The 27,434-nt window shown below is 44.1% G+C and overlaps 1 protein-coding gene across 1 annotated transcript in view; it reads right to left on the bottom strand.

Moving 5' to 3' along the window:
- stard9 (StAR-related lipid transfer (START) domain containing 9) overlaps window positions 1-27,434 on the bottom strand; it is a 41,007-nt gene that overhangs the window by 6,704 nt on the left and 6,869 nt on the right. The window contains exons 5-24 of the mRNA XM_071525425.1: window positions 18,846-18,962; window positions 18,486-18,518; window positions 18,289-18,350; window positions 17,555-17,667; window positions 15,700-15,842; window positions 15,399-15,466; window positions 15,041-15,138; window positions 14,442-14,678; window positions 13,767-13,864; window positions 13,597-13,674; window positions 13,339-13,416; window positions 12,830-13,009; window positions 11,663-11,714; window positions 10,949-11,074; window positions 9,977-10,059; window positions 9,527-9,588; window positions 8,779-8,969; window positions 7,896-8,376; window positions 5,844-7,556; window positions 453-5,396 (exon numbers count right to left, since the gene is read on the bottom strand). Of these exons, the coding sequence (XP_071381526.1) occupies window positions 453-5,396; window positions 5,844-7,556; window positions 7,896-8,376; window positions 8,779-8,969; window positions 9,527-9,588; window positions 9,977-10,059; window positions 10,949-11,074; window positions 11,663-11,714; window positions 12,830-13,009; window positions 13,339-13,416; window positions 13,597-13,674; window positions 13,767-13,864; window positions 14,442-14,678; window positions 15,041-15,138; window positions 15,399-15,466; window positions 15,700-15,842; window positions 17,555-17,667; window positions 18,289-18,350; window positions 18,486-18,518; window positions 18,846-18,962 (8,957 nt within the window). The remainder of the gene's footprint in view (window positions 1-452; window positions 5,397-5,843; window positions 7,557-7,895; window positions 8,377-8,778; window positions 8,970-9,526; window positions 9,589-9,976; window positions 10,060-10,948; window positions 11,075-11,662; window positions 11,715-12,829; window positions 13,010-13,338; window positions 13,417-13,596; window positions 13,675-13,766; window positions 13,865-14,441; window positions 14,679-15,040; window positions 15,139-15,398; window positions 15,467-15,699; window positions 15,843-17,554; window positions 17,668-18,288; window positions 18,351-18,485; window positions 18,519-18,845; window positions 18,963-27,434) is intronic.

Here is a 27,434-nt window from a genome sequence, read left to right as displayed (position 1 = left end):
CAAGTATAAGAAGAAGAACTGTCACAACTTTGACTTTAAACCAAGGTGCATGAAATGACTAGAAAAGGGAAAAATTCAGCTAGACTTGAAAGCCGATGGATGCTCTACAAAAAAATTAAATTGATGCAGTAAAAACAAACGCATTTCGGAACCCTGATGAAGGCATGTTGGTTTTTACTGCATCAAATAAAGGTTTTTTGAAGAACATCCATTGGGTTCCAAGAGTAGCTGAATTTTTACTTTTCTAATCATAATACCAAGGTAAGAGCATTTGCCCCAAGATGAGACACTTTCATCACAAAAAGAATACATGATTTGATTTTACAAAGAATGTCTGGAAAACACATATCTACATTTTGTCTAGAAATTTGATTTCACCTTATTTTTATCAAATATTTTAGCCAAGTTTAATCATATCAAAATAGGACTATCAGGGCCATTTTCATCCTTACCTGTCGTACAGCTGCTGTTTAGTAGGAACAGAGGTTGGTGGCTCCACCTCCCCTCTGGACCGAGGGGAGAGCATCTTCAACAGTGTATCTGTCTCTCCTAGGCCATAATGGAGCTTGGCCTCTGTCAGCTCCACAGTCAGCGGTGGAGGGTTCATGTTGAGACTGACCGTAGCCATCACCTGCTCTCTCTCCTGTCGTAGCCTCTCTATCTCCCTCGCCTTCCTCTCCCTCTGCACCACGGACTCCACATTCGAACCGTAACTCTCCATCTCGTCCCACTCGGCACAGTTTCTGCTCTTGTCATGGACGTTGGTAAGAAATGCAGCCAGTTTGTTGGGGAAACTAGAGCGTTGTTGTGATTGCTGATGACTGATGCCAGACCAGTTGGTGAACTTGTTGTGCATGGGCAGGTCCTCTGGGACCCTCTGGGTGTCTTGACATGGGGGGGCACTGGTGATGGGTTTGATGTTCACCAGGACGTCTGTATTGCACTCACTGGGTGCCAATGACACCATGTCGTCCTCTTGAAGTAGGACGGTCCTGTCACTGACAGGGGAGGGGTTGTAGGCATCATTACAATAGTCTGCAGAATCAACTGTTGGTCTTGGTTGGTATTCTGTCAGTTGTGTTGTACAGCTTACTGTATTGTCATGTGAAGGTTTAGCTTGCTGTTTGTGTACATCAGCCTGTCTGAACGTGGGAGAGGTGTGGTTCTGCATAGTTAAGCCATTACTAGAAGTAGGACTCCTCCACTGAGGACTTTGTGCAGAGGTCATCTGCCATTTGGTATTGGGTAGGGAATTATCCTTTTCTTTATGAATGACATTTGTCCTGTTAATGTCTGTATATCTATCCAGTGATGAACTAAGGCTTGTAGAGCACTTATCAGATCCCTTAGGACTTGAGCAACTCATTTCACTCACCTTCTCAAGTGATATGGATTCAACTGATTTACCGGTGGAAACATCGCAATTCTGTCTGGGTATTTGATCGTTGTCTGAAACAGATGTGCATGCTGATTGTTCGCAGAGACTAAGAGAGGGCATAGTAAGGCAGTTATTAGCAAGTGAAATGTGTTTTTTATTTCCATCTTGATGTTTTTGAGGACATAGTGTGGATTGTTTTCCTCTCTGTTTCATACTTATCCTTGCTCCCACGGTGAGAATGGGAGAGGACGCACGGTCTGTGAATCTAGCCTGTTTCTTTGAAAAAGGAGATGGGTCATTTCTTATAGAGGGGGTGTGATTTTCTTGGAGGCTGTTTTTTGATGATCTGCGGGTGATTTCAGATATTGCACCACTTTTGGGGGACAGTGCCTCAGGCGTGCTTTGCTTTGAGCTTCTAAAACAAGCAGATCTTATACGCTTCTGACATTCAACTGCAGTCTCCGCGGGGGATATTTTGTGAGGGGCATTCTCTGATTGCAAACCAGATTTTTCTGTTGCAGCAGAATTGTTAAATGTCAGGTCAGGCGTGCTCTGTATCTTTTCATCTGTGTTGGCTTTAGTTTTGACCATACCAGGCACATCCTCCTCTTGAGACACATTGAGAACCTCAGAACCAATCACTTTGACTATCACATTGACTTCATGGGATTTGGACCTTTCGATGGGTGCTGTTTGATGGACAGCGACTTCTTTTTCCACTGGAGTTGAAGGCCTTTCTGTCTGAATCCCAATATCTACCGCTGTTTGGGTTGAGCAGTCTCTCTTGGTGCAGTCTTTAGAGTAACTATAGGAGACATTACTGATATTCGAGAGGTTAACATTTCTCCTCGGGCTGGATCTGAGGACGTCACCTGTTCTCATTCCCTGGACGTCCCCCAGCAGGTCTGAGGTGCTGTGAATCAGCTGGGAGAGGTGAGCAGACATGCTCTCTAAACTGGCCCATGTAGGGGATTCTTTAATGTCTTCTGTGGTTTTCCGTGTTGCAGGTACATGAGTGTTGCTCCTTTTGTGGCGCTCCTTCCTCTTCAGAGCACTACTACTGGTAACAGAATTAACCAGAGTTGTCTGAAGGCCACGCTCAGTCTGAGTGCCATGTTCACATGTCCTCCTTCTTTGGGCCTGGGTTTTGTTTGTCTGAGACTCCTGCTCAGAGGAGTAAACCAGCATGATCTCATCCACCTGACCAGAGGTGTTACCAAGACCACCAGGAACATCATTACTTGAAGAATTGCTGTTCATAGTCAGATTGGCTAGGTGATTGTCAGGACCAAAGGACAGTTGTTGACATGGTGTAAGTTGAGGAGGTGTGGTGGTCACTTGTTCTTTATAGTCCTCAATACTGCTGAGAGTACTGGAGAGCCCCTTGTTGTTGGCGTAAGTGCTGAGATGGGAGTTGAAAGGAGAGTTCTGCCCATTCAAACCATTGTCAACACTACAGCATCTTGTCATACGCTTTTCAGCACAGTTCAAAAGTGGAGATTTGCAGGTTAGGTCAGCAGCACTTCCAAATGCTGGGTTCTTATAACACCGCTGATTTGCTTCATCATCTTGCCACTGGTGAACAAAGGGGTTAATGTCACTCGAGGCAAAATGCATAGGAGAGTCCTGAGGCTTCAATGAATGTTGTGGTTCCCTTTCTTTAGAATAGGGGATTATTTTCTCTACATTTGCCTTTTTTGACATTGCTTGAGGGGATAAAATATGTCCTGTCTGGCTGTACTCTCTACTAACTCTAACCTGACCCTCATTTTGGCCTGGGGTTCCAGTAGAACAAGTCTCCACTTTAGATTTGTCCGCTGACCTCAATGTGGAAATACCTCCGTTGTTACTTCTAGTCTGTGTGGCTTCTTGTTGGCCATTACTCTGAGTTCCAGGCTTTATCCGTGTTGACGAAGGCCTGCTGCGATGCACCCTGGAGCTTATATTGTCTTCCTCATCTGATGAAGACTTGTGTGAGGAGTCAGAAGAGGAGGTCATGTGAGCCTGGACCATGGACCTTCTGAACCTCTTAGACTTCCCCTTTTTAGGCTTAAGAGCAGAATTACCCTGTTTACCACCAGATCCGTTCATCTCCCCCTCTTTGGACATGGGATATCCATAACCACTTATGTCTGCGTTACCGTTTCCCTTTGGTATGCTGCATAGAGGAGAGGCAGAAACACTCGTTTCATTTTTTGATTCTACCAAGATCGCTGGAGCCTGTGCTAGTGTTTGGTGGGTCAATGTCCCATCGTCAATTTTGACCACAAGTCCACCTTTGGTATTGTTCTGGGTAAAGTTGTTGACATTACACTGAGAATTTAGACATTTTTTAACATGACATTTGTTGTTATAATTCATATTGACCACACAAGTCTGAGCCAAGTTATCAGACTGTGTTTGTGGATGGCTGGACTGATGCTGTGCTGTAATACAATGTATACCTCCTGTTCTGGTCTCTGTTTCACCGTTACCATCATGCCCAGGACTAACAGCAAATGCTTTTATCATGGCATAACCATCAGCGGAGGTATTTTGGTTGCTGTGATGTTCGTCTGGCGTAAATTGCTGGAATCCACCATCAGAGAAGGATTTCATGGATACAGACATGTGAAGAACATCTTGGAAATGTTGTCCGATCATCCTTGGCGAGTTCTGTTTGTATAAACTATTGTCTTTATCTTGGACATTGGATGTTGATTCCATATTGGCATCCTTTATATGAGTACAGTCAGTTTTCATTTGTGTGCTGCCTATGGAGTATAATTTGTCAGGAAGGATTTGGTGAAGTTGTGGGCTATCAGGATTCAGGTTGTCCAATTGTTTAGAGCAAACATCATGGCTGGTAGGAGTAAGATGGCATGTTTCGGTTTGTTTAACTATATCATTCATTTCCAGAAATGAGGCATCTTTCTCTGCAGCCTTTACTTGAGAAGCAACACATTTTCTTGGTGAAGTGGAATCATTTACGGAGTATAAACTAATAGGTTGCGATGTGGGGCTGTCAGGGTATTCTGACTCTCCATGGCTGTTCAGTGTCAGATGTAATTGGATCTTTTGGCTTTTAGCAGAGGAGCTTGGGGAAACAGAATGATCGTTTACTGGCTTATTTGATTTCCTTTCAGAAAAGCCAGAAGCACGGTCAACCTTGTGTATTATTTCAGCAGATGTAAGTATTTTGCTCTCATGGCCAGCACTCTGTTTGATTGGCATATCTGACACCATGTGCTCACTTTGGTCCGCTATCTTTTCACTTTGAATGATACCCTGTCCCATGGAAGCGTATTCGCTATGGATCGTGCCTTCTTTCATCTGATCACTCCTTTCATCTCTCTGCTGCCTTTCTTTCCCTCTATATTCAAAGCTGTGGCCAAAATGACATGTAGATGGAATCTTTTCTTGGCTGTTTGATGACAAGGCATTCAGGCTTTGGCTCCTACTCTCACAGATACCATCTGCATCCATCAATGACAATCTCATGTGCTCTTTCACCACTTCTGAGATTCTCAGGTCAATGGCGCTACAGATGGCATCCCACTGACGTATGTCTTTTCTATTTTCTGGATGCCTTCTCTGGTCATCAGTGTGGGGCTCTCCACCTTGCTTTTCTACAACCACTTCCTCTCTTGTTACATCTCCGTTTTCAATTACTTTCCTCTCTCCAACAGAGGTACCAGAACAAATGTAACCACGTTTAATAACACATTCAGAGTCCTCAAACATCTGGCAAATTTGTTCAAGTTTCCTGCACACTGGGTCAGACTCTGGCAATGCCACTGTAGCCAATGTGTCTTGTTTGATGCTGCCATCAGTGCCAGTAGAATCAAATCTCTGGCTGTCAGCTTCCACGACAGCCTGTTTCCCTTTAGCGTCACTGGTGTTATTATTGTCATCAGGCCAAAGAGCTTCCTGGCTGCCGACTGGTGTGGAACAAAATGTTACCAACTCTCCACCGCTGCTCCTCTTTGGAATTTTCAAGCTGCCCATGAAAGCATCCTGTAGGCCTTTGTTCCTCTTCCTGGAATTTTTACAAGCAGATTTAACAGGTTCCTGCTCAGTGCCTTTGGTTTCGACCTCATGTAGTGTTTCCTCAGTTTTCAGTGGCACATCTTTGGTATTCCCAACCTCATGTCGCTGTATATCCTTCAACATTTCTGTTTCTCCATCTAGATTGCATAGTTCATCATCTTCAGTGGAAGGCTTGAAGGCACTTTTAATTTCAGACATCTCTCTCAATGTTTCACCTTGGTTGCTAAGATTTGTTGATAAACAGGTTTTTGATTGATAACCTGAGGTACAAATTTCAGTGTCAGAGGACATAGTTATACCGACAACCTCCACATTAGGCACATCTGTAAAAACCTGATGCAATTTTATATGCTCCTGTATTGCTGGTGTGGTGTAGTGAATCTCAACGGGTGACGCACAAGCAGTTCCATCTGAAGGGGACAAAGATGCTGGGCACTTGTTGCTGGTGTAGTTTGGAGCGTCGATAAATGCCTTCCCCTCAGTTTCTGATGGCCCCCCAAAGAGCTTTTCTACCTCCTCCTGACTTCCTGACATCAGGGCATCCTCTGGTGTCTGAGAGTCTTGGAAATCCAATGTATCCGACGTACCCCCTGAAACCGCGGGGCTCTGTTCCTCCACCGTTACATTTACACCTTCAGCGCTACTGGATGTTGAGCTATTGCTTCTTGATCCGCTCTGGGAGTCGGAGAGGTTCATGCTGATTGGGCTGGGACTGCTGCTGCTCTCTACAGCACTGAACATCATTCTTCTTCGGAAAGGTAGAGAATCCCTGTGAATCCTGGGACTGTCTGCTGCGTCGGTGGAGGACCAAGCGTCGGTGAGTGCCAGCAGGCTTTCTGGCTCCCTAACACTGCAGCTGCTGAGGGACCGTGGGCTGCTAGTCGAAGTGGCCTGCGTGTTCCCAAACTCCTCATTCAATTTGAGTACAGCGTCTCTGCCTCTGAAATCTGCTACGGGTGGATTATAGGAAGGCAGCTCTCTTGTTGTACAAATATCCCCACTCACTCTTGGTTTAGTGGAGCCATGTTGGCTCCAATACGCCACTGCTGGGATTTCCTGACGTTTCTGACAGGTGTCCCTTTCTGAAACAGAACTGATCTCTGTCACCAGTGAGTATGTGGGTACCATTGTCCGACTCAGTCTATCTACTGTAGAGCTTTTAGATTTCCCACTGTTGTCCACAGCCAAGGAGTCTTTAGACATCTGGCTGTCTTCGCTCTCTGCCCCACTCTGAGCTGCCTCCTCATGTCTCAGCTGCTCTGCTAGGGCTGTTGCATAGGCGGAGGACAGGGAGTCAAGGGAGAAATGGCTGTCACAGTCTGAAGAACATTCATCCCTCTCTCCATCCTCTTCCCTATCATCTTCCTCCCATCCAGCCAATCCCTGCTGCCTCTCTACCCATCTACTGGTCTTGTTCATCAGAGCTTCTGTACTATGCCACCGCCTCTGTCTAATATCCTCAAAGAAAGTCCTCTGGTCAAGCTCCTCACATGAGACAGCTGTCTTAATGGTGCATTTGTTTCTGCTCATATTGGTATCTTTTAGGCTCCTGTCTCTGCTTTGTCTCCAGTGAAATTTGCTCACTATCCTCCCCAGAGATTTTGAGCCTCTTCCTCCATTCACACCCGATGGTGGTTTTCTGAACACTTTTGACAGAGCCGTCTTTAACCCCACCGAACGAGAGAAAACCTTCCTGATGGTGTCTAGTCCCTTGCTACCTCCGCGGGATGGGGTCCTCACATTCATACATGGGATGTGCTGAGAACTGGATTTGTCTGGTTTGGGTCCCTTTATGTTTTCATTGCTGATTGGCTGTAAAGCAGTTCTATGTGGTGACTTCAGACTAACTGGTGGGTTCTGATTGTTCTTAAAAGTCAGGCCTCGTTTGGGGAGCAGAGGTTTTCTTTCTGGCCGTTCCCGGTAGGGCTGAGCTTGGGGCTCGTCCTTGATGGTCTGCTTGAGGTTTTCAGAGGAGCCGACTCTGCTCCTGCAACCCTGACTCTGTCCTGAGGAGACAGTGCTGGAACAACTCCTGGTCCTTTCCCGTGGAAGACACTCGTCAGACACCCACTTCCTGCAGCCGATGGACTCCGACGTGTTTGAGGAATTCAAAGTCAGTTCTGTGGATCTGTTTCTCTTCAAGAAGTGGCTGTTGAGTGAAGTAAAAGAAACACAAGTAAATTATCATAGACTAATTTAATGCGATTCAGCAAATTCAGCAATATATATATAAGAGATTTAAACAGGATGCAAGCAACAACCAGCAAAATTATGGTACATTTTGCCTGTGGCTGGTTTATCTATCTATCTATCCATCTATCTATCTATCAGCCACAAATCTAGTTGGCTAGTAAAATTGTCATAGTGGTAGATTAATTTTGGGCTGTACGAGCCCCTGTTGCAGTTAGACGTTAAGAAGTTATCTTAGAAGTTATCTTCCTGCCATGCATGCATTAATTCTCCAGATATCATGATTCCTTGCGCTGACCTGAAGATGGGGGTGTTCTGGGGGTAGAGTCGGGACAGGAGATCTGCTGAGAACGAATGTCTACGTGAAACAAAGGGTCGTCCTCTGGGCTGAGAGGGGGATCCCAGCTCAGGAGACTCTGGGCTCTCTAGCCCTGGAGGTAGGGCCTTTTCCAGCCGCTGCAATTCCCTCTTAGCTTCCAACAGATGCCGCTTGCGAGCGATCCTCTCCAGCTGGTAGTGCAGCCTTTTTCGACGGATGCGGCTCTCGGCACGGCGCAGGGCGTGATGTTTCAGTAACTCCTCCTGCACCGTCTTCTTCCTGGCCCTCACCACCTGTGACAGACGCTCCACTGTCTGACCTTCCTGGTCCTTGGGCACCTGACTAGTCAGACTCTCCAGGAGCGGGGCAGGGATAAGGTCAGTCTGAACTCCAAACTCTTGGGTCCCTCTCTGCTCTGTGGTCACCAGGCGCTGCTTCTCCTGCAAAATCCACTGCTGGACTGTTGGCAAAAATTCACAGAAGGGAGTCATAAGTGGGTCGACATCTTTTACAAATAAAAAACATTTATCAATACACAATCACTGATGCAACTATCCATTGTGCTATTAAACTAGGGTGCCCCTCTACACAGAAACATGGCTTGGATTTTGGATGTTGGAGGAAATGGGTGGGGGGGGTAGGGTCAATGTGGTATTGGAATGAGCACTTGCCTCCCATCACGATGTTTTGTTGCCAATACAGCAACTGCACAATTAAATATAATAATATATACAATACAACCAGTGCTATGCATTTCAATAAGTTGTCTAGGTCACAATGTTCCTACATAGTACGTTTTTTCCTTTGTAATAACACTTGTACATCAATACATTTTTCTAACGTGTTTGGAGAGTGCACTTACTCTCAGTGTGCTGCTGTCGGAGGTGGGCCTGCTCCCTCTCCAGCTCTCTCTCGGCCCGTCTCTGTTCGGCCTGTATTTCCTGCCGCAGACACTCCACGTATCGCTGCTGCTCCTCCACGCGCTGCCTGGCAGGAGGCTCCTCGGGGGAGAGACTGGCGCCCGGCTGCCCCTGCGGCTCCACTCCTCCAACACTAGGAAACAGACAAACAGATCCGGGATGAGAGACACAGACTGAGAAGCTGTGAGGGTAAAAAAACCCCACAAAAAGCCAAATAGATTACATATAATGCATCTTTATAGCCTGTGATAAACATGTTTACAACCAATCAGTTTACCTCAATTTGTTCTGTGTCCAGAATTCAGTGGTTTCGGTTCTACAACTCTGAGTGACTCCTTGGCAGGTTTACAGTGAAAGCTACTGTTGTTAGTTTTCAAAGCACCTCGGCTGTAACCAAGCAACGCCTGAGCCTGTCCTGTAAACAGCTAACTGGGATTGCTCATGCAGGAGAGCTGATGAAAACGCATACCATCTCCACCAACTGGAAGGAAACACGCATGTAGCATTACCCTATTTCTACTGCATGTACACTAGTGGAACACTTGTACCTCTTATCAAATATGTATGCTGTGAGTTGACAGAACAAGCTCAATCCTTTTTGTACACGCACAGACACATACACAATATGAGAAACATTATCTTGAAACGCTTGATGTGTTCTTTGAATTTATTTTAAGTGGCAGTATGTACCTAGGGTCAGCGGTCAGGGGGCAAAGGTCGCTGTAGCTGCAGGTCAGCCCACCCTCACTGGCCTGAGAATAGGAAAAGATTTATTAATTCTAAAGCTCAAAACACATTTTATACCAATATTATCATAACCTCATAATCACCACAACCCAATATTACTTCCAAATGTTCTCAATTTTTATATTAACCAAACTCATCAACATGTTTTATACTAATATCATCATCATATCATCATAAATGTCTCCTCATCAACCCCATAATATCCACTAACTAAATCATTATCATTAATAGCACTAATTTCAGATGAAGAACGCTGCTTTATCTGAACCAATTTCATATTTATCACCAACATCATACCACCCATAGCAACCCAATCTGTCTAATCATCATCATTATTCTCATTATTGCCACCGCCACCATCAATATTATTATTTTCAGCTGAGCAGCACCCACCCGTCTGCGCTCCCTGAGGACAGCTGCCTCTGCTGGGTGGTTGAAGCGGAACTTATGCACTCCTCCCAAGGTGATCACTGTCCCTAGAGACAGACAGAGAGACACATTCATCATCACAAGCTCTGCATATTGTGTGGCAGTGTGTATATGTATGTTGGTGCGTGTCTGTGTGTTTATGCTGGGGATGCATCTGTATCCGTATATATGTGATATACAACTACGTTCAAACCGCAGGCCTTCATGCTCAATTGTTGATCATATCTGATTTTTTGGATGACAGTTCATAGCTATTCCAATATGCAACCCACATCTGACACAAACTGACAGCATCAGCAATGTTGAAAAGGCGTGTGTGAGCAGAGTAATAATAACACCACATGTCACATCGGTTTTTGTACCTACGCTTCTCCCGCTTGTTTCAAACACATTTCACTTACGGTATGTGCCTTTGAGTTTTGGCTGAATTGAAGTGTGTGTATGTGTGCGTCTCCCCACACATACACACACACAGAGGCAGGCAGGAGAGGAGGCACATACACAGGAGCACACACACAGCTATTTCATACATTGCACATTGTACCGTTGGATGTATATATGCACATTTTAAGATAAATTCTAGAATTTTAGCCAGTCAAGTCATCTATTTTGCTTTCTTTCAATTGTTGTATCTTGCTGTCCTCTATGCTAATTCAAGTCGTCGGATTTACTAATTCTCAAATTCTGTTTTGAGCATTCAAATACAAGTCACATGTAAGTCGCATGCCTCAGGATCTAATTTGTACCGCATATCTATGTGGTTCAGATCATTACTGCAACTCAGTGTAGCTTTTTGCTGTTCACGCTTATTAGAAAATATCACATCTGTGTCACATGATGCAGAAAAAAAAACAAAAAAAACCCCAGAACATAATTGGTTACTTTCAGCTGCATTATGAATGTAAACTATGTGATTTGTTGAGGACATGGACTGACCTTGAGCCAGTCTACAAGGCTCAGTGATCTCCCTGTCGTTGACCAGGCAGACGCACCCTGGCACCGGCCTGAGAGTCACCACTCCTCCCTGGTTCTCAATCTCACAGCTGGCACTGCCCTGCAGAACTGGAAAGATAATGCAGATGCACAATCAGACTCACCGATTTAGGAAACTCTGCTGATGCAGCTACTGTGCTGATAACTGTATTCAGCGCTCAATGCAGCATTTAATGACCTGTCACAGATTTTTCATGTATTATGTCTTGTTTTTACCTCTGCTGAAAAGCTAATTGCCCACTTTGGGAGATATTGTATGTTGCACCATGAACCTTGTAGCCCTAGTTTAATCTGGGATTTCCATTATTTTGGCTTTCGCCTACATTTTCAAAATAAGATTTATATCTTATGTGTGTGATACTTAGTTAATATACTTGATATTCTAGTGCCTCGTCTTTCTGTCCTCTGCCATGTTTCATGTGTTATGCTGTGTGTGTTGTCTATAGCTGCCAGTTTATTATATATTTACTATATTTACTGTGATGATGCATGGTTGTGAGGGGCTTTGATGATTTGCATCCTTGTGATGTATGTTTACAACAAGCTGGGATAAGATCCTCCTCCCTGAGCACACTATACTGTAGATGTATCTAAGATTTGAAAGAGAATATCAGTGGTTCACTGAGCAAACATGGAGACCAAATGAATGACTTATACCTATTTGCGGTTCTTCTAGCTGGTCCTGAGGTCCGATGCGGGTAACCCCTTCCTACAACAGAGGGCCAAGATTTAAACATGGCAGCCATACTCTACACCACATAAACAAAAACATCAAAACAAGCCTTGTGCATACAGTAGCTGGGTGTGCTCAAAACACACATCCCACAGTAGATATAACTGCGAGAGCAGCACATAATGTCCTTCGTAGAACTATTCTCCTTTCACTTCTAATCTTCCACTTAGCTGTCAGGAAAAAGATCATTTGTTTACCTTGAAGACTTATCTAATGGGATTAAAGGCTTTCTTATATGATGTCAGAACCACATGTGCTCCCAGGTGGCCTCAGCTCTTCACATGCAGGAAGTGGTGTAATTGTCAGGCCTAAGGGTATGCTTGTCATTGTCAGAATCAGGACAGCTTAAGCTCCCCTGAGTCCTAGCCTCAGAACTAAGAGCCTCTCATCCAACCGTGTTTTATGCATTTCAGAAAACACAGAGAGAGAGAGATGGGAAATCTACAGGACAGTTGGAGGGTAGAGTGAAAAGAAAGAGGAGAGAGGAGAACGGAAACGCACCTTTTCTCAAGAGTTTTTCTAGCAGAACAGAGAGAAATAGAAGGAGGAGCGGGGAGGAAGAATCTAGTAGACAAAAGAGAGGTGGTTTTAGTCAAGACAGCTGACAAAAACAGCAGCTGGAGAATTGTGGAAAAGTAGAGCGAGTGCATAGATTGTATGTACGTTTTTGAGAGTTTGCATCATGTTGTTCATACAAATGTGTGTTTGCAGAGCGTGTGTGCATGTGTGTGACATATGTATCTCAAGGGGATGAGAAGAAACTTACAAAGAGAGAGAAAGAGTGAAAGTATGTGCTTGATGCTTATACTAACACTACTACTAACACTACAAATAGCAACACTAATACAAACACTAACAGTAATTTTAATACCTAAACTAACACTAACACCAATATCAATATTAATACTAATACCAAAACTAACACAACTGCAAACACCAACACTAATACTACTAATACATCTATAGTACAATACTAAAACAAAACAAGGCAACAGTATGTCATCCCCAACGAATAATCAGTCCCTCTCACAACCTATCAAACGTAGCAAATATGACACCTTGCGCATCTATCTGCCTTTTTATGTGCATACCCTTAGGTGATAGAAGATGACCCCGGTGCTGAGCACATCTCTATCCAGGGTAACGAGGTGTGGTTGGAGGGAGTTGATGAGGAAGCCGGCCCGGTCTCTGTTGATGTCCACACTGTACTGCTCCAGCAGCTCCTTCTTGTCTCTCCAACTCTCTGACCAGTCCTTCGTCAGCTGCTCCACCTGAGGAGGAGACACAGACGGAGACGACTACTACTACTGCCAGTACCAGTACTACTACTACTACTACTAATACTGTCTCATCTAATTTCTATAAAGACTATTATTCATATATAGCTGTGCCATAAATACTGTGAGGGGTCTACTGTCTGTTGACACAAGTTATGATATGCCTCTCACAATTTTGTTTTGCAAAATTCAGGTCAAACCGATACTAAAAATTCAATTGAATATGAACACACAGAGGCTAGATATATCAAGGACTACAGTATCTGTCAGGCAGTTTTAACTTGACGGCGGATAGACAGATACAGATCTCCACCCTGTGTTACCTTTAGTTCGTTCTGTAGTACAATGTCAGAGAGATTTCCATCCCTCTCATCACTCAGTGATGGGCTGGGATTACGCTGCTGTCAATCAAGAGGGGGAAAAAATGATCAGTCAGCATACTGTGGGAGAGGAAAAATGTCATCCAGTACAATACAAATGTCATGAAGACACAAAGCACTACATTAAGCTTTCAAGAGCTTGCCATTTGGTGGATAATTTTACTCAAAGCGCCTTACAGTACCATGAGTGTACCGCCATACCATTTCAAAGCTGAGCAGCATGCTCTTCAGCCTGTCAATCTCCTCTCTCAGTTCCCTGATCAGCCGAACACTCGCATCCTGCACAGAAACCAGAACAGGCATTAGCCTACTTAATATATTTAAATAAAGCATAAAATCTCAGAAACAGATATAGTTAACGAGATACTGACCTCGTTAACGCGGGGTTTGTTGACGATGTTTCTGGCGTGGGCAGCATAGCGCAGGGTGCTGAGGGTCTCATTGTAACTGCTACCAGAGGGTGAGACGGCTGCAATACACACACGCACACACACACACACACACACACACGCACACACATGCACACACACACACACACACGCACACACACGCACACACACGCACACACACGCACACGCACACACACACACACAGCACTTAAGACTAACATCACAAGAAATTCTATTGAGAAGAATGAATGCATGCAGAATGCTCAAGACTGAGGTACTGTAGGGCTGGGCAATTTTGACAAAATCAAATATATTATTATATTATACAATATTTTTGACCCAATACCTTGATATCAATAATGTGACAATATTTTGGGTATGAATTTTGAGAAACAAGCATTAGTAGGCTAATGTGGATATGATGGAGAAGCAGGTAGAGGCATTCACTGTTCACTCTAGAACGCTAGAACAGTCAAATAAGTTCAAAAAATTGTATAACTGTAAAAGATAACTGTAGCCTTTAAGACCAGGGAAAGACAAAATTAAAGTTTTATCACAATATTACGATAGCCAAAATCTCAGATGCCATCTCTAGTCTGATATCACAATATCTCTAGACTGAGGCTTAACAATAACGTTGACGCCTCCGACACTTACTTGCGATCATGATGGTCTTGGAGTTGCCGCCCAGGCTGTCTTTGAGCAGCCAGGTGAGGACCGAGTCTCTGTAGGGGATGAAGCAGTGCCTCCTCCCTCCTCCTCCTCCTCCTCCTCCACCTCCACCTCCTCCTCCCCCAGACAGGGAGCTGCTGTGGCTGCCCACCATGCTGCCGTCGCCCTCAGACGCCATGCTGTTGATACTCTGGCAGCTGCTGGACATCTGGGAGTTCTGGGCTGTGGAGGAAAAAAAGGGGGAAAAAGATTTAAGGAAAGAGTGAGAGGAAGTATAGAAAGAGAGAGAGAAAGTATGGTAAGAGAAAAAGGGATTAAACGAGTTTCAAAAGTTTGGAGGAAGTGACAGAAGGAGGAAAGTATGGAAATAGTGTCAGAAATAGAAAGTAAGAGGGAGATTTACAGTAAGGCAGAATGGAAGATAATTGGTTTAGTACAGGCACAGGAGCACAAAATAGTGCAGGTTACAGTTCATTCCAAATAACTTTTCCAAATAAAGACGTTTAGTCACAGATATCATCACTTTAACTCCAGATTTAATCATAAATTCTGGATGACTAAAACTCTTAACATCTTTAGTTTACCAAGAGCAGAGATGACGATGCCCAATGTGACCAGAGACTTGTTGATGTTGGAGCCCTCTGTCAGTCTGTCCCGGCAGTAGTTGGTGTCTGCTCTCTCACTGTCAGAAAACAAGACAAAGACAAGATGGGTTCATATTATTAGAAATAAAAAAACAGATGCTGGAGAATTCAGAAAATCTCAGAATAACCGCTGAGATCCACTAGGGGGCAGTTGAGTCAATGACATCTACTCACTAGATGTTGAGGAAAAGCTCAATAAAGCTTGACCTTTTAAAACCTCTTTCTAAACCATCCTTGGACATAAAAAGATCTGTTAATCTAAATAAAGGCACACAGCAGAGTAAAAGAACAGCCTCACCTCCCAGCCAGGTCCACCAGGTTAATCTTACTGACAATTTCTGAGGGAAGATTATTCTCCAGTATCGCCTGTGGAGGAAAACAGGAGTAATCAGACAGGGCTCTGCAAATTAAAAACAGTCAAACACTGATGACTGCTTCCCATTAAAATGCACAATCAAAATGTTTATTGCACGTTAGAATACGAGAAACAAATATTGGCTCTTGCAGAGGAAGATCACGGAGCAGCATAATAAACTGATATGTGAATAAGAGGACAGCAGCAGTAACAGAGAACATGACTGCTTGACAGAGATCGTGACCTGTGTGTACTGGATGGTGAAGATGGCGTGGGATCTGCTGCTGGCATCGTGGTTGTGGGTTGCCGCGGTGATGCGGTTGGCGATGCCTTCCTCCAAGAGGTCCATGGCCTGCTTGCAGTCTGAGACCACATGCTGCGACAGGTCTGATCGGACAGAGAGCAAGGCGAAATGTTAAAAATGTGAGCAGATAAACCAGGAGTGGAACAAAATTGCCTCTAAGGTTTTATATATTAAAAATGTTTATTAATGGACCTTATTAAGGTCATAGCCACAAAATGAGAGAAAAAGATTATTTACAAACTATTTAACACTTTCTGAAAACACTTTGGATGACTTAAAATGATTTTGTGGAAAGACAATTTTGACATTAGGCCCTGCTTTGGGCAGCTCTGAGATAATCAGATAGATAAAAATACAAAACGGCAAAACAGTAAGACAGATACTTCGGCAACCAAGAAGTAGACATTCAGGCAGGAAGAGAGACAAGTAGAGCGATAGAGATGTGAAAGAGAGACAGAGCGGAAATATGTCTCATCAATACTGGCTCACATTTGATTCTCTAATATTTTCCCATAGGATGTTATAGCGAAAACAAAATCTATGACAACGCTGCTCTCCAGGGGTGAATCACTTGAACTTGAGCATCTTTCAAACATATGGACACACACAAATTCTTATTATTATTCCTTGTTATCATTTGCTTGGCCAGTACAAGACTTTTGAAATATTTCTGTGGAACAACAGTGAGATTAAAACCACATAACGTGGCTAAGGGTTGAAGGAGAAGAAGGAAACACTGGGAGCGCTGAACATGACAATGTGCTCTGTGTGTAAAGTGGAGCGATCTCTTGGAACCACAAGGAAGTGACTTCACTTCCTCTGGTCAACTGGGATTTCTCCTGATACAGACAATGAGTGGATGTGGGGCTTGAAGTAGAGAGCGGGGAGGGGGGAGTGTGAGTGTGAGAGAGAAACAGAGAGATGAAAATGAGGAAATGAAGAAGGGTTGGAAAGAGAAAGAAAGACAGAGAGAGAGAAAGAAAAATGAAAAGAGGATGTTGGCAGCCAGGATGGCCAATTCTGGAAAAAAAAATCAAACGCTTAACTAGGAACAAAATTCCACCGCTGACCACATACCACAGTGACCTATAAACTAAACTTACAAGACACAAGCATTACTCAAAATACTTCAGACCATGTTACACATCCAAATCCATAATTTGACCAAATTATGCGTCTGAGTATGTAGTGTGTGTGTATGACAGTGTCGAGACAGAAGATTTACCCTTGGGTGTCCACTCTCATCCTTGCTCTCTCAACACTGAGATGTGGAAGTAGGTGCTTAAATCATCCACTGCTGTCTCTTCCTAAGTATTACACATGGTCATTAGCAACTTGCAGCTACTTTTTAAAGCTCTCAGCCTGGCTAAACCGGCAAACCATGAATGTGTGATTTGTGTGTGACCATGAATGCTGAATAATACGTCCTGTCTCAGTGGCTCTCAACCAGGGGGTCTGGATGCGCTTAGGGGGTTGCAAGATGATTGAAAAACATGTGAAGTAATATTTCCAATATGCAAATTTATTTATATCATGTTTTTATCGTAGCGAGAAATGTTTTTTTTCCTGGGGAAATAATGAGCATTTGCAGCCTCTAGGCATCTTTCAATAATGAATCAGTCAAATAGCTAGGAAAGGGAAAATGGGGAAAAAATCATTAATTGGTGTCTGAGCTCACCATTTTGTGCAATTACGCCTAAAACAGGAGGTCAGGAGTAGGTGTCACTCTGTTTTTTGGGGGTTGTGAGCTCTAAAGAACCACATTACATAAAGGCAGCCGCTCTGACGCCCTCACCTTGTACGTAGGGTCCTTTCTCGGGGTGCTCTCTGACCCTCAGGGAGGCTCTCTTCTTCTGCTCCCCTCCTCTCAGCAGGTCTCGCACGCGCTCATTATAGATCTCCAGGAAGCTGCAGGGACAGAGGGATGGGACAACAACCTGTCATGAAGAATCAGCCTAGATACAGTGCCAGGCGGGCATCTTTAAATGCTTGATTTATAGACCCAGATAATCACACAAATGTATATCAGTAGACTCACATACAGTCACATCTCACATTATGTAAGTTTCATTATGTAATGAATGTCAAATACAACACCTGCATATGTCTAAAGGCATTTTGGAAACAACTGGGGGAAGTTTCACAAGGCTATATTTTGCAAATCGTCAAAAACCTAATTCCTATTTTTGCTGGTTTGTGAATGGCAAAGGGAACTGAGAAAACAATTTCTGCAGTCACAGAGGAGAGCAAACTAACATTACACACACACACATGTGCCTGTGGCCAAGTTGGTAACAGAACGTTGAAGATGCCTCCGGCGCTGGATCAGTAGCTCCAGTTGTTTTATTTTTCCCCCCTATTTTTGTTGTGTGTAGTTTTATTGTGCAAAGATCTGATTTTGTTGTGTAACGACCAGGTCTGATTTGAATTACAACATCAGGGAAAAGCTGAAAACCCCCCGATTAGAAGGAGTAAGACAATCACACAAAGAGAGAGAGAGAGAGAGATAAACAGACAACCGCACGATACCTGATCTCCACTCTGCTCGAGTTCTGCCCGTCAGGAAAAGTGTCTTCAGACCTAAAGAGACCCTGCGAGGACAGGAGAGAGGAGTCAATGATCAGACCCTACGAACTACAATACTTTATACTATAACACTACTATATAATACTACAGTGTACTGATCTATATAGCACTCATGTCATCCTGTGAATCCACTGTCTCACCTGACAGATCCTGGGGGTCAAGCCATTGGAGTCCTGAGATCATACAGAAGAAAACAAAAAAACAAGAGAATGAGAGTAGAGCAGGAATTTACTTTAGTGCCCCAGTTCTTCCAGCAAGTGTAGCAAAGGAAATATAGAGGATGCCATGTAGAATTGGGTCACAACTAATGGAAATATTTTGTTTCACAGAGTGTTTACATTAGCCTGCTTGCAGTGCGATATGGTTAGGGTTTGTACTTTGTGGAACAATCCTGATTGCCTCCTTTGTGCTCAGTGAGATCAGTTAATGTCAACTGAATCAACTCAAATAATATTTAATGCTATGTGGTGATGCCAGACCGCCCCGCCCCTCCTCCTCACCGGTGTCCCCATCATGGTGTACGTCTTTCCAGATCCAGTCTGGCCATAGGCAAACAGACACACATTGTAGCCCTCGGAAGCTCCTGCCAGCACCGACACACCCAGGTCCTGGAACACCTGAGGCACATAACACACACAATCACAATCAAATACACACCCAGAATCACAAATACACACAAAGGCACAATAAGAGATGGCTGTATAGAAGAGTGGACCGAGCCACCCGTGTCTCTCTCTCTCTCTCTAAGCAGAGTGCTGATTCAGGATGAATATCAGATCAAATATACATGACAAGAGATAATTCTGCTAGATAAGTATGATGACAAAAACATGCTTACTTTAGGAAAAAAAAGAGAGTAGGTGGTTCTTTTTGGGCTGAGGAGGTGTTTACAGTGTAAGCCAATGTCCTTGATCTGATATGCATTGTGTTTCTAAATGAGTGCAGATTCAAACCAAGGTTTCACAATCACAATACTGTGGCAGCAGGCCAGCGGAGGGGAGCTAATGTTGCTTCCTGGTGAGGTGTTTGGGTAAGGAGCAGGGAGGTCAGCTAATACTCAGTGTAAACAACCTAGAGGAGTGTGTGTGTGTGTGTGTGTGTGTAACAATATGTGTGTGTGTGAAGGAGTATGCACACGTAAGAGCAAAAAGAGTGTGGAAACTTTCAAAGCGTCTGGGTCAGGAAAATAAACCTTGCTTAAGGTGGTGAGACTGGGGGTCCCATGTAAAATAATCTACCAAGGCCCCTTGTTTTCCATTTGCCACAGCCTCAGAAGGCAAGGCCAAATCACACCCACCTTCTTCTATATGAAGAGTATGACTTCTTGTACAAAAAACATCTTGGATGGTGAATAAAATGTGTATCTATGTGTGTGTTCATGCTAGTTCTGTGTTGTAGTTAGTAACAGGTTACAGGTATTGACAAATCATCTTTGGTAAATGCATTATTTCTTTGTACTCCTGGTTAGTGTTGTCAGAATAACAGAAATGTCAATACCACTTCAATAGCAAAAGTTTGAACTGAATTCAATATGGAATTTTAATGTTCATTTCTTTCACCAAATGCCTTCTGCAAGTTGAAAGGACAAAAATGTGTGGATTGGAACGGTGAAAAGAAGAGGAAGAAGGATTGGAATAGACTGAGCTACAGTCTGGCTCTTGACAGTGGACTTCAGCAGTGGACTCAAGTCAAACAGCTGAAAACATGGCAACAGCATCAAACAGTCCACCACTTGAACTGAATCACATTCATTCCACCTAAACCGGTTGGCAAAACTGGTGCCAGAAGCAAAATATGGAAATAATTCACTTTCAGAGCTGACAAAGATAAAAACCCATCCAGCATATTAAAATCCCTGTGTAAAAGCTGTCCAAGTCAAGTGTGGTAACACATGGCTTGATGGTTTTTCTTGTTTGCTGTGGCATCGTAGTCATATTGAATTTTTAGATATTAAACTCAAAGATAAAATTCTGGTGTTGTAAAAAAAACACCACTTCTGAAAATTAATAAAAAGACATTGCTACACAGAACACATTTTGAATGGTGAGCAATGTGGGTGTCTACGTGCGTGTACACGAGTTGCAGGTAGGGCAAATGGGCAAATCATCAATCTCTATTAACGTTCTCTTGCTTTGTTCTTTACTGATAACCAAAAACAAACTTTATCAGAACCCGTTCCCACCCAGAACTGAGGACATGCGATCAGCAACCCAAAAGCTCAGTCCCAAGCAAACACAGGCCTGGGGGAAGCAACCTGATCTAGACCAGATCCCAGACGCAGCACATTCCCCCCCCCAGAACCATAACACACCCTGGGATCAGCGAGGGGTCCCCTCCCTGGCCCCCGGCCCCCAGCCTGGGCCAGGGAGACTGGTGGGCAAGTACACATAGGAGAGAGGAGGAATGCTCTCCCCGCTACCAGGATCAAACACAGGAACACTTTCAACATACCTCCCATGTGTGCAGTGTGTGTGTGTGTCTTGGTGTGTGTGTACCAACCACCATCACAAGAACCTAGAACCTGGATCTAAGCCTGTGTATACTCTAGGCTTGCAAAACGGTGGGAACAGGTTTAAGTTGGATGTGGTTGAAAGCCCTTGTGAGAGGCCCCGGCCTTGTGAAAGAACCCCAGAAGGATTCATTGGTAACATAACGGTCATCTGGTTGCTCTTCGGAGTGTGCGAATCTGTGTGTGTTAATATTCAACAGCCTTGAGTTTTCTCTGAGCGAGGTAAAACGTTCAACATTGACTCAGAGAGAGAGATTAACTTCTTATCTGACTGCTGTGGCCAAATGAGAAAGCAGAAAGCCGTGAATAAACAAACACCCAGGGTTGGGAAGGACAACTTCAGCAATGTATGTAATGTGATTATTTTTTGACTAACTTTGCTCCCAAAATCCATAGAATATGCAGTTAAAAAAGCAGTTTATTCCCATTTACAGACTGTAATTTGTAGTCTGTTGTCATCATTTACAACTAGCATTAACCATACTGTACACACACGCGGCATTCAGAATGTGAGATTACATTTTACACTTATGGAGTATAATGGATCTGGCTGTAGATTGTTGTACCAATATAGAATATATTACCAAGCTTTTCCACAATAACTGTAATATAACGGATTACAAATGCCATTGTTTAGCAATCATATTACTGGAATAGTTCCACACTTAATCTGTTACTCCACAACCTTATCAGCACTATTTTTCATTCACAAGTATCACTGCGTAGCCTAGCCGACCATGTTCATGCTACATCCACGTGTCACTTGTAAAACTGCTGCCTTACTGAATGACCTTATAAATCACCCAACAGGCACTGGGGCAGGGTCTAGATCCAACACCTCATTATTCCAATGTGCACATAAATCTATTGTAAGATTTATGTTTTATTTAAACTCTAACTAGCTTGTCCTATATATATTGCTAGTATACAGCAATATACATGAACTAAGATACAATAACAAGAAAAATCCACCTAAAACATAAGAGCAAAGTCAAAGTGGGATCAAAGATTATGTTTTCTTTTACTCAAGTGACGAATCTAATCACCTTACCCAATTATTTCTCAATACATGTCACTATCACTATAAATGTCTGAGTGTGCAGTCCGGTGGAGTCCAGACCACCAAGCGTTGCCCCCTGCCTCCTGGCTGAATAGAAACTCAAACACGAAGACAAAGAGCAGCGACGCCCCCGTCTTGTCCTCATCCAACTATTCAAAACCAGAGACAGACACCCTCTCCTCCCTCAAACAGAGAGAATCAATACAGCCCTTGTTAAACTTGACCCTCTTAAATTCACTCCATGGGGTCCAAAGCGAGGCTTGGGGTTCCTCCTGGCTTCGCACAAAGAGCAGGAACTTCACTTTCAACCATCCTCAACCTTCTCTGGACCCCCCCCCCCTCTCTTTCTCTGTTCCTACAGTATTCCTATTGTTCTTTCCATTTTGATCAATTTCGCCTGTTTCTTTTTACCAAGACTCTGCAAAACAGTTCAAATGACCTCTGATTGAACAAAAACACAAGTGGAAGCATAAACTTATTTCAACCTCTTGGAAGAATTTAACCGGCACAAAAGTGTTCTACAAAGGCCATTACAGGCTATATTCAAGTTTTTTTTAAAAGTACTGTTGTGTCTCATCACTGTCGCATCAAATTAATTCAGCAGAGTGCAATTTGTGCCATTGTACTTTGGCTTCCATAACCATTGCTTAAAATGGGCACAATGGCCCTCGCTGTCACAACCTACTTTCACAGATTACAGCACCCCGCAACACTGGGAGGCATTTGGGGTGAACAAAGCAGGTGAGGTAAGAGGCCAAGTGCATTGTGGGACTGGAAACAGGCTCCAGAACCAAATGAAGCAGGAAAAGCAGAGTCCAGAGATAAAGAGACTGGCCAGAGCCACAGCAAGCCTGGTCGCCTCAAAACACACCAGGGACAGACTAAATACTCCCATCAACAGGAAGGCCCCAGCCATCAGATGGCCTCTGCACGTGTGTGTGTGTGTGTGTGTGTGTGTGTGTGTGTGTGTGTGTGTGTGTGCGTGTGTGCCGTGTCATAGAGCTGCTCTCTGCCCAGTCAAACAACTCGGAGGAAACGGCATCCAAAACAAAGACAAAGGCCTCAGAGTTTGCTTTCCTCCCTAAGAAAACATGTACCAACAGTCATACAATGAGAGAGGAAGGCAGAATATAGATTTCATTCTTGGCCAGGAAAATGCAGGTCAGATTCATCCGATAAAAACAGGGCAGAGAAGTGAGGAGCGAAGATAGGAAAGTGTGAGTGACTCCAGATCTAACATGCCCCATATTCATGATATTGTGGGTTCAAATCTGATTCATAACTCATAAACTCCTCCTATCTTATCTATCTTACCTTATCTCCTGGTTCTCTCTAATGCACACTATTTAATAAAGCAAAAAGAGGAGAGTCTGCTAAAAGTGGGTCAGTTGGTCAGAGGCTATATTTATCTTTTCAGTGGGAATTTTATCATCGGACCACACAGGGACGCTTTCACAGAGATCTAGCGGCACAAGAATCTCACATCACTATCAGATCTTCAAAACGAGATATAGAAGGAGCCAGGCTTGCATTAAGATTGAAAATGTTAAGCAATGGAATGTAAAAGGATGGAGAGGGAGAGCGGGAAAAACATACATACAGACACAATTAAATGAATACAGCTGCATGAACAGCCATTTTCAGGCCAAGTGTGGGCATACAGTGACGTGATCTCATAAAATCTGATCTTTAAAATTACGTCGAAATGGCAAATGTACCTGCAGCCAGAGTTGGACCAAACATCTCTGAGGAGAATGACGTCTCCTGTTAAAACAAGGAACCAGCTGGGTTTCATGCCAGAGATCTGAACCATGAGATATATATACTGTGTTCCGCGTTTGTGTGGAAACATGGGAAACACTTTTTTTGAAAAAGTGGGAGCCGAACTTGTGGCCTGTCAACAGAAAAGGAGAAAAAAAAAAGGAGTGAAGGAAGGGAGGTGGGAGAAAAAGAGAGAGAGGGGTGGGTGAGAGAGGTCGAGAGAAAGAATGGTGACTGAGAAAGAGGCTGAGAGAAAGACAGAGAGAGAGGGGAGTTGGTGGGAAAGAGAGGTAGGCGAGAGCGAAAAAGTAATGGTGTAATGCCTCTATAATGGGTTTAATCCTCTAATCATTGGCTGTGGAAAACTTCAGTTGCTGGACTGGTTTTATGTGGCCTGCTCTACACTCAACCTTGAAGAAGTCTTTATTTATGTCGTGTGTGTGTGTGTGTGAGAGAGAGAGAGAGAGAGAGGGAGAGATGTCGTCAGGATGGTGGCTGAAGGCCAGCCAAGCAGAGTGAAGCACTTCGCCACATTTAAAAAACATCAGCTCCTCATTGCCGTCGCCAGCTTTGACGCAACAAAAAGGACCCAGATTAATTTTCCCTCCACAACCGCTCTGACTGGGAAGGAGTCTCTGAGATGAACGCAAAGAAACAAGACTGCAAAAAAAAAAAAGGAAAGAAAAGAAAAAAGCCATGCATAAAGAGATGCACACTTTCTCCCAAACAATCTGTCTAACAAACAAGCAGTCATGCTGCTCCAAAACTGAGCTCCTCTCTCTCCTTCTCTGTGTCCCGGGCTGAACAGCTGCAGAAGAGCCGAGGGTCGCTCGGTTCCCGTCCCACGCTTTCCAACTGGGTTACACAAACACAACAGCTGGGCCCTGAGCAGCGCTAAATGCTTTTGTATAGACACAGGAAGAAATGTCATTGGAGATGCCTGTCCTGACTTCCAGTGAGGAATCTGATCAGAGGTGAAAAAGAGGGATATATATATGAAGATAGGACAACAGAGGGGGGCAGGGGGAGGAGACAGGCGGGGAGACAGAATCACGAGCAGCAGCAAGAAGAGACAGAGAGGAAGTTGTTTGGCCGGAGTTCAACAACGCTCTCATTTGTCGCACTTTGACAGAATTTGTAGGTCAAATTAGCATGGAAGGGCAGAGAGGCTGCACGGGTGGGAGGAGGGAGAGATAGAGCTGCGCAGGCCAAACAGATAGGCCGCTCTTCATTATCCAGGCCTGCCTACACATGGGAGAGAGGGAGAGTGGGAAAGAGAGACAGAAACAGACGAGGGAAAGTGAAAAAAAAAACGGGAGGGGGGGGGGGCATGCTGGCAGTCCATCCCTTTTTTCAGCATATGCTCCAAACCCCCAACTGTTGCAGCAACTGACAGTGGGGCAAAGGCTAGACTTTATACAAATAAATAAAGCCATATCTGGAGAGGGTTTTGGGGGTTTTGCCGCTCCTCCCCCAACGCTCGTTAAAGGAGCCAAAGCAGAACGCTGCAGAGCAGAGCCGAGTGTCACAGTCTTTATACATGGCAGGCTGGGAATGACTTCTCCAGCCTTCAGACTGATGGGAGCCTTGTCTGGCGTCCATAGGGTGCAGTAGTACAGTATAGATTCCTCCACTGGGGGATAAACTGGTGCAATGCATGCTGCTGCAGCAGACCTTGTGTTATCCTACTTAGGCGCCAGATGGGTGGGGTTTGCCATAAAGAGTCCCATAAAGTTTAGTCAATCACAGGAAACTGTTTGAAAGTCAATTAAGTATACCTTTCTGTGATTGACAACTGATCTGATATGATTGTTCTGATGTGGTAAACCCCACCCATCTGGTACTCCATGCATATTAAAACAAACGCTGAGAATTATTTGCAAATACTACATGACTCATGACTCACATGTGCAATACATACTAATAGACTATTGCTAGCAGCAACATATCAAACCATTTCTGTTCATCTTTTTCTATTAACACTATTCCTCTGCCATCACTGATAGAGCAGAATTTTTCTAGATCTATAAATCACAGGTGCGATACCTGCGGCCGTCCATATGGCCTAGATCTCATATTTCTGTGTTGACAGCATGTGGTTTGTTTAGTGTCCTGTGTGTAGTTAATAGGATCCAGGCTGTTCTGGGGTTGTGGCTCTCAGTCCAGCCCTGTGCAAGGGGGATTAAATGCTCCCAAGTGTGCGGAGGATTCCTCCCAAACACAGAGAAACTATTCTTCCCTCAGTCTGCAGCCACCACTGACACACAGACCCAGAAACACGGAGAGCATAATCAAATCACGCACTGCATCGACAAAGGCAAAGAGAGAGAGAGAGAGAGAGACAGAGGAGGAGGAGGAGAAAGCGGACGGGGAGAGAGGAAAAACCCCAGCAAGCCGACTCCATTTGGCAATAAAAACACAGCATTGTGCCCCGAACTGAATCCCCAGCAGTGACGTCTTTGCACTGAAATTTAACAGCAAGAAATGACTTAGTGAGGCAGCTGTGAGTTTGGCAAGCGAGAGTTAGGGGGCTGCAGAGGCACAGTGGACCCCCTGCCCATTCCCCCCCCCTTCTCCTCTTCCTCCTCCTCCTCCACCCATGGAATTCACTTTCCCACTTTCTCATCGTCTCCAATCTCTATCCATGTATCATCTTTTCTTCTCTTTCATTTCCCTTCCCCATGTATCTTACTGTCAAATTCAATAATAATATGTCAAACAGTGAAGTGTTTGTGTTGATTAAATAGTGGAAAATGCTATATATTAGCCCAATATCTAGAGTCCAACACAAAGGCAGCGTTAAGAGAAATATCCCCCCTTCTCTCCAAAGCAACAGCTGGCTTCCATTATGGATTATAGTTGTGCGTCTACCCAGTTCCAAAACTCTACCTCTCCTCACCTAGCAGAGACTTGCTCCTTTCTCTCTGTTCTACTTTCTTCCACAAACTTTCGTCAGCCCAAGATCCAAATTAAAAACTCGAGTCTCTCTCACCCTGCACCCAGGCTTATTAAAACATATTGCTACTCTATTCATGTGGGGACCCACCAGCGACAGCGACGTAACCAAGTTTGGGTCCCAGTCTATAGTTAAAAACACCACACTCTTCTTTTTTCTCTCTCCACTGGGACAGAGTGTATGAAGACAGAACCCTCCTGGAGCATCTAGTGTAAATGATAAGTGATGCGTGGACATCTACAGTAGACAGTGTGGAGCAGCAGTGGGGTGGGAGGCCAGTCTCAGAGGGGCTCAGGGTGTGGTGGGATAGCACTGGACTGGAAAAGCAGGAGCCAAGATCCAGCTTCCCCTCGTCTCGTTCCACTACAGGCTCAGATTGTCTCAGTCCCATGGGGACTGTACAGGATGAAGATGCCAGAGCAAGTCCATCTCTCTGCTCTGACACAAAAAAAAAATAGTAAAGCATGCTAAAATACATTTTGGAAATAGATACCATGAGAAAATCCAGTACTGGCAAAAACGGCATCAATTCATGACACTATGGGAAATGAAGCAACACCAACCCCCCAGCCAAATGTTGCTAAATTTTGGTCGTGGATGACAAGTTTGCCTACTGGACCAGCCACTTAGACAGGCTCTTTTCTATTCTAAAAAGCAAATTGTCTGGTAAAATAGTTAAAATGCCTCTTGAATGTTGGAGTCCACCTGCCATTAAGTGCTCCATTAAGTTGGTTTCCTGCCCTGCTACACAAACACAGATTTTCTACTGTGATCTACTGTGTCTTCAGATCCCAGTGCACCAC

The sequence above is a fragment of the Centroberyx affinis genome, unplaced genomic scaffold (assembly GCF_046629955.1).
Source record: "Centroberyx affinis isolate AG114_WGS23_722 - 3 ecotype Tasmania unplaced genomic scaffold, CSIRO-AGI_Caff_v1 ptg001292l_1, whole genome shotgun sequence".
In the NCBI taxonomy this organism is placed as follows: domain Eukaryota; kingdom Metazoa; phylum Chordata; class Actinopteri; order Beryciformes; family Berycidae; genus Centroberyx; species Centroberyx affinis.
This window is presented reverse-complemented; position numbering and strand designations above follow the sequence as displayed.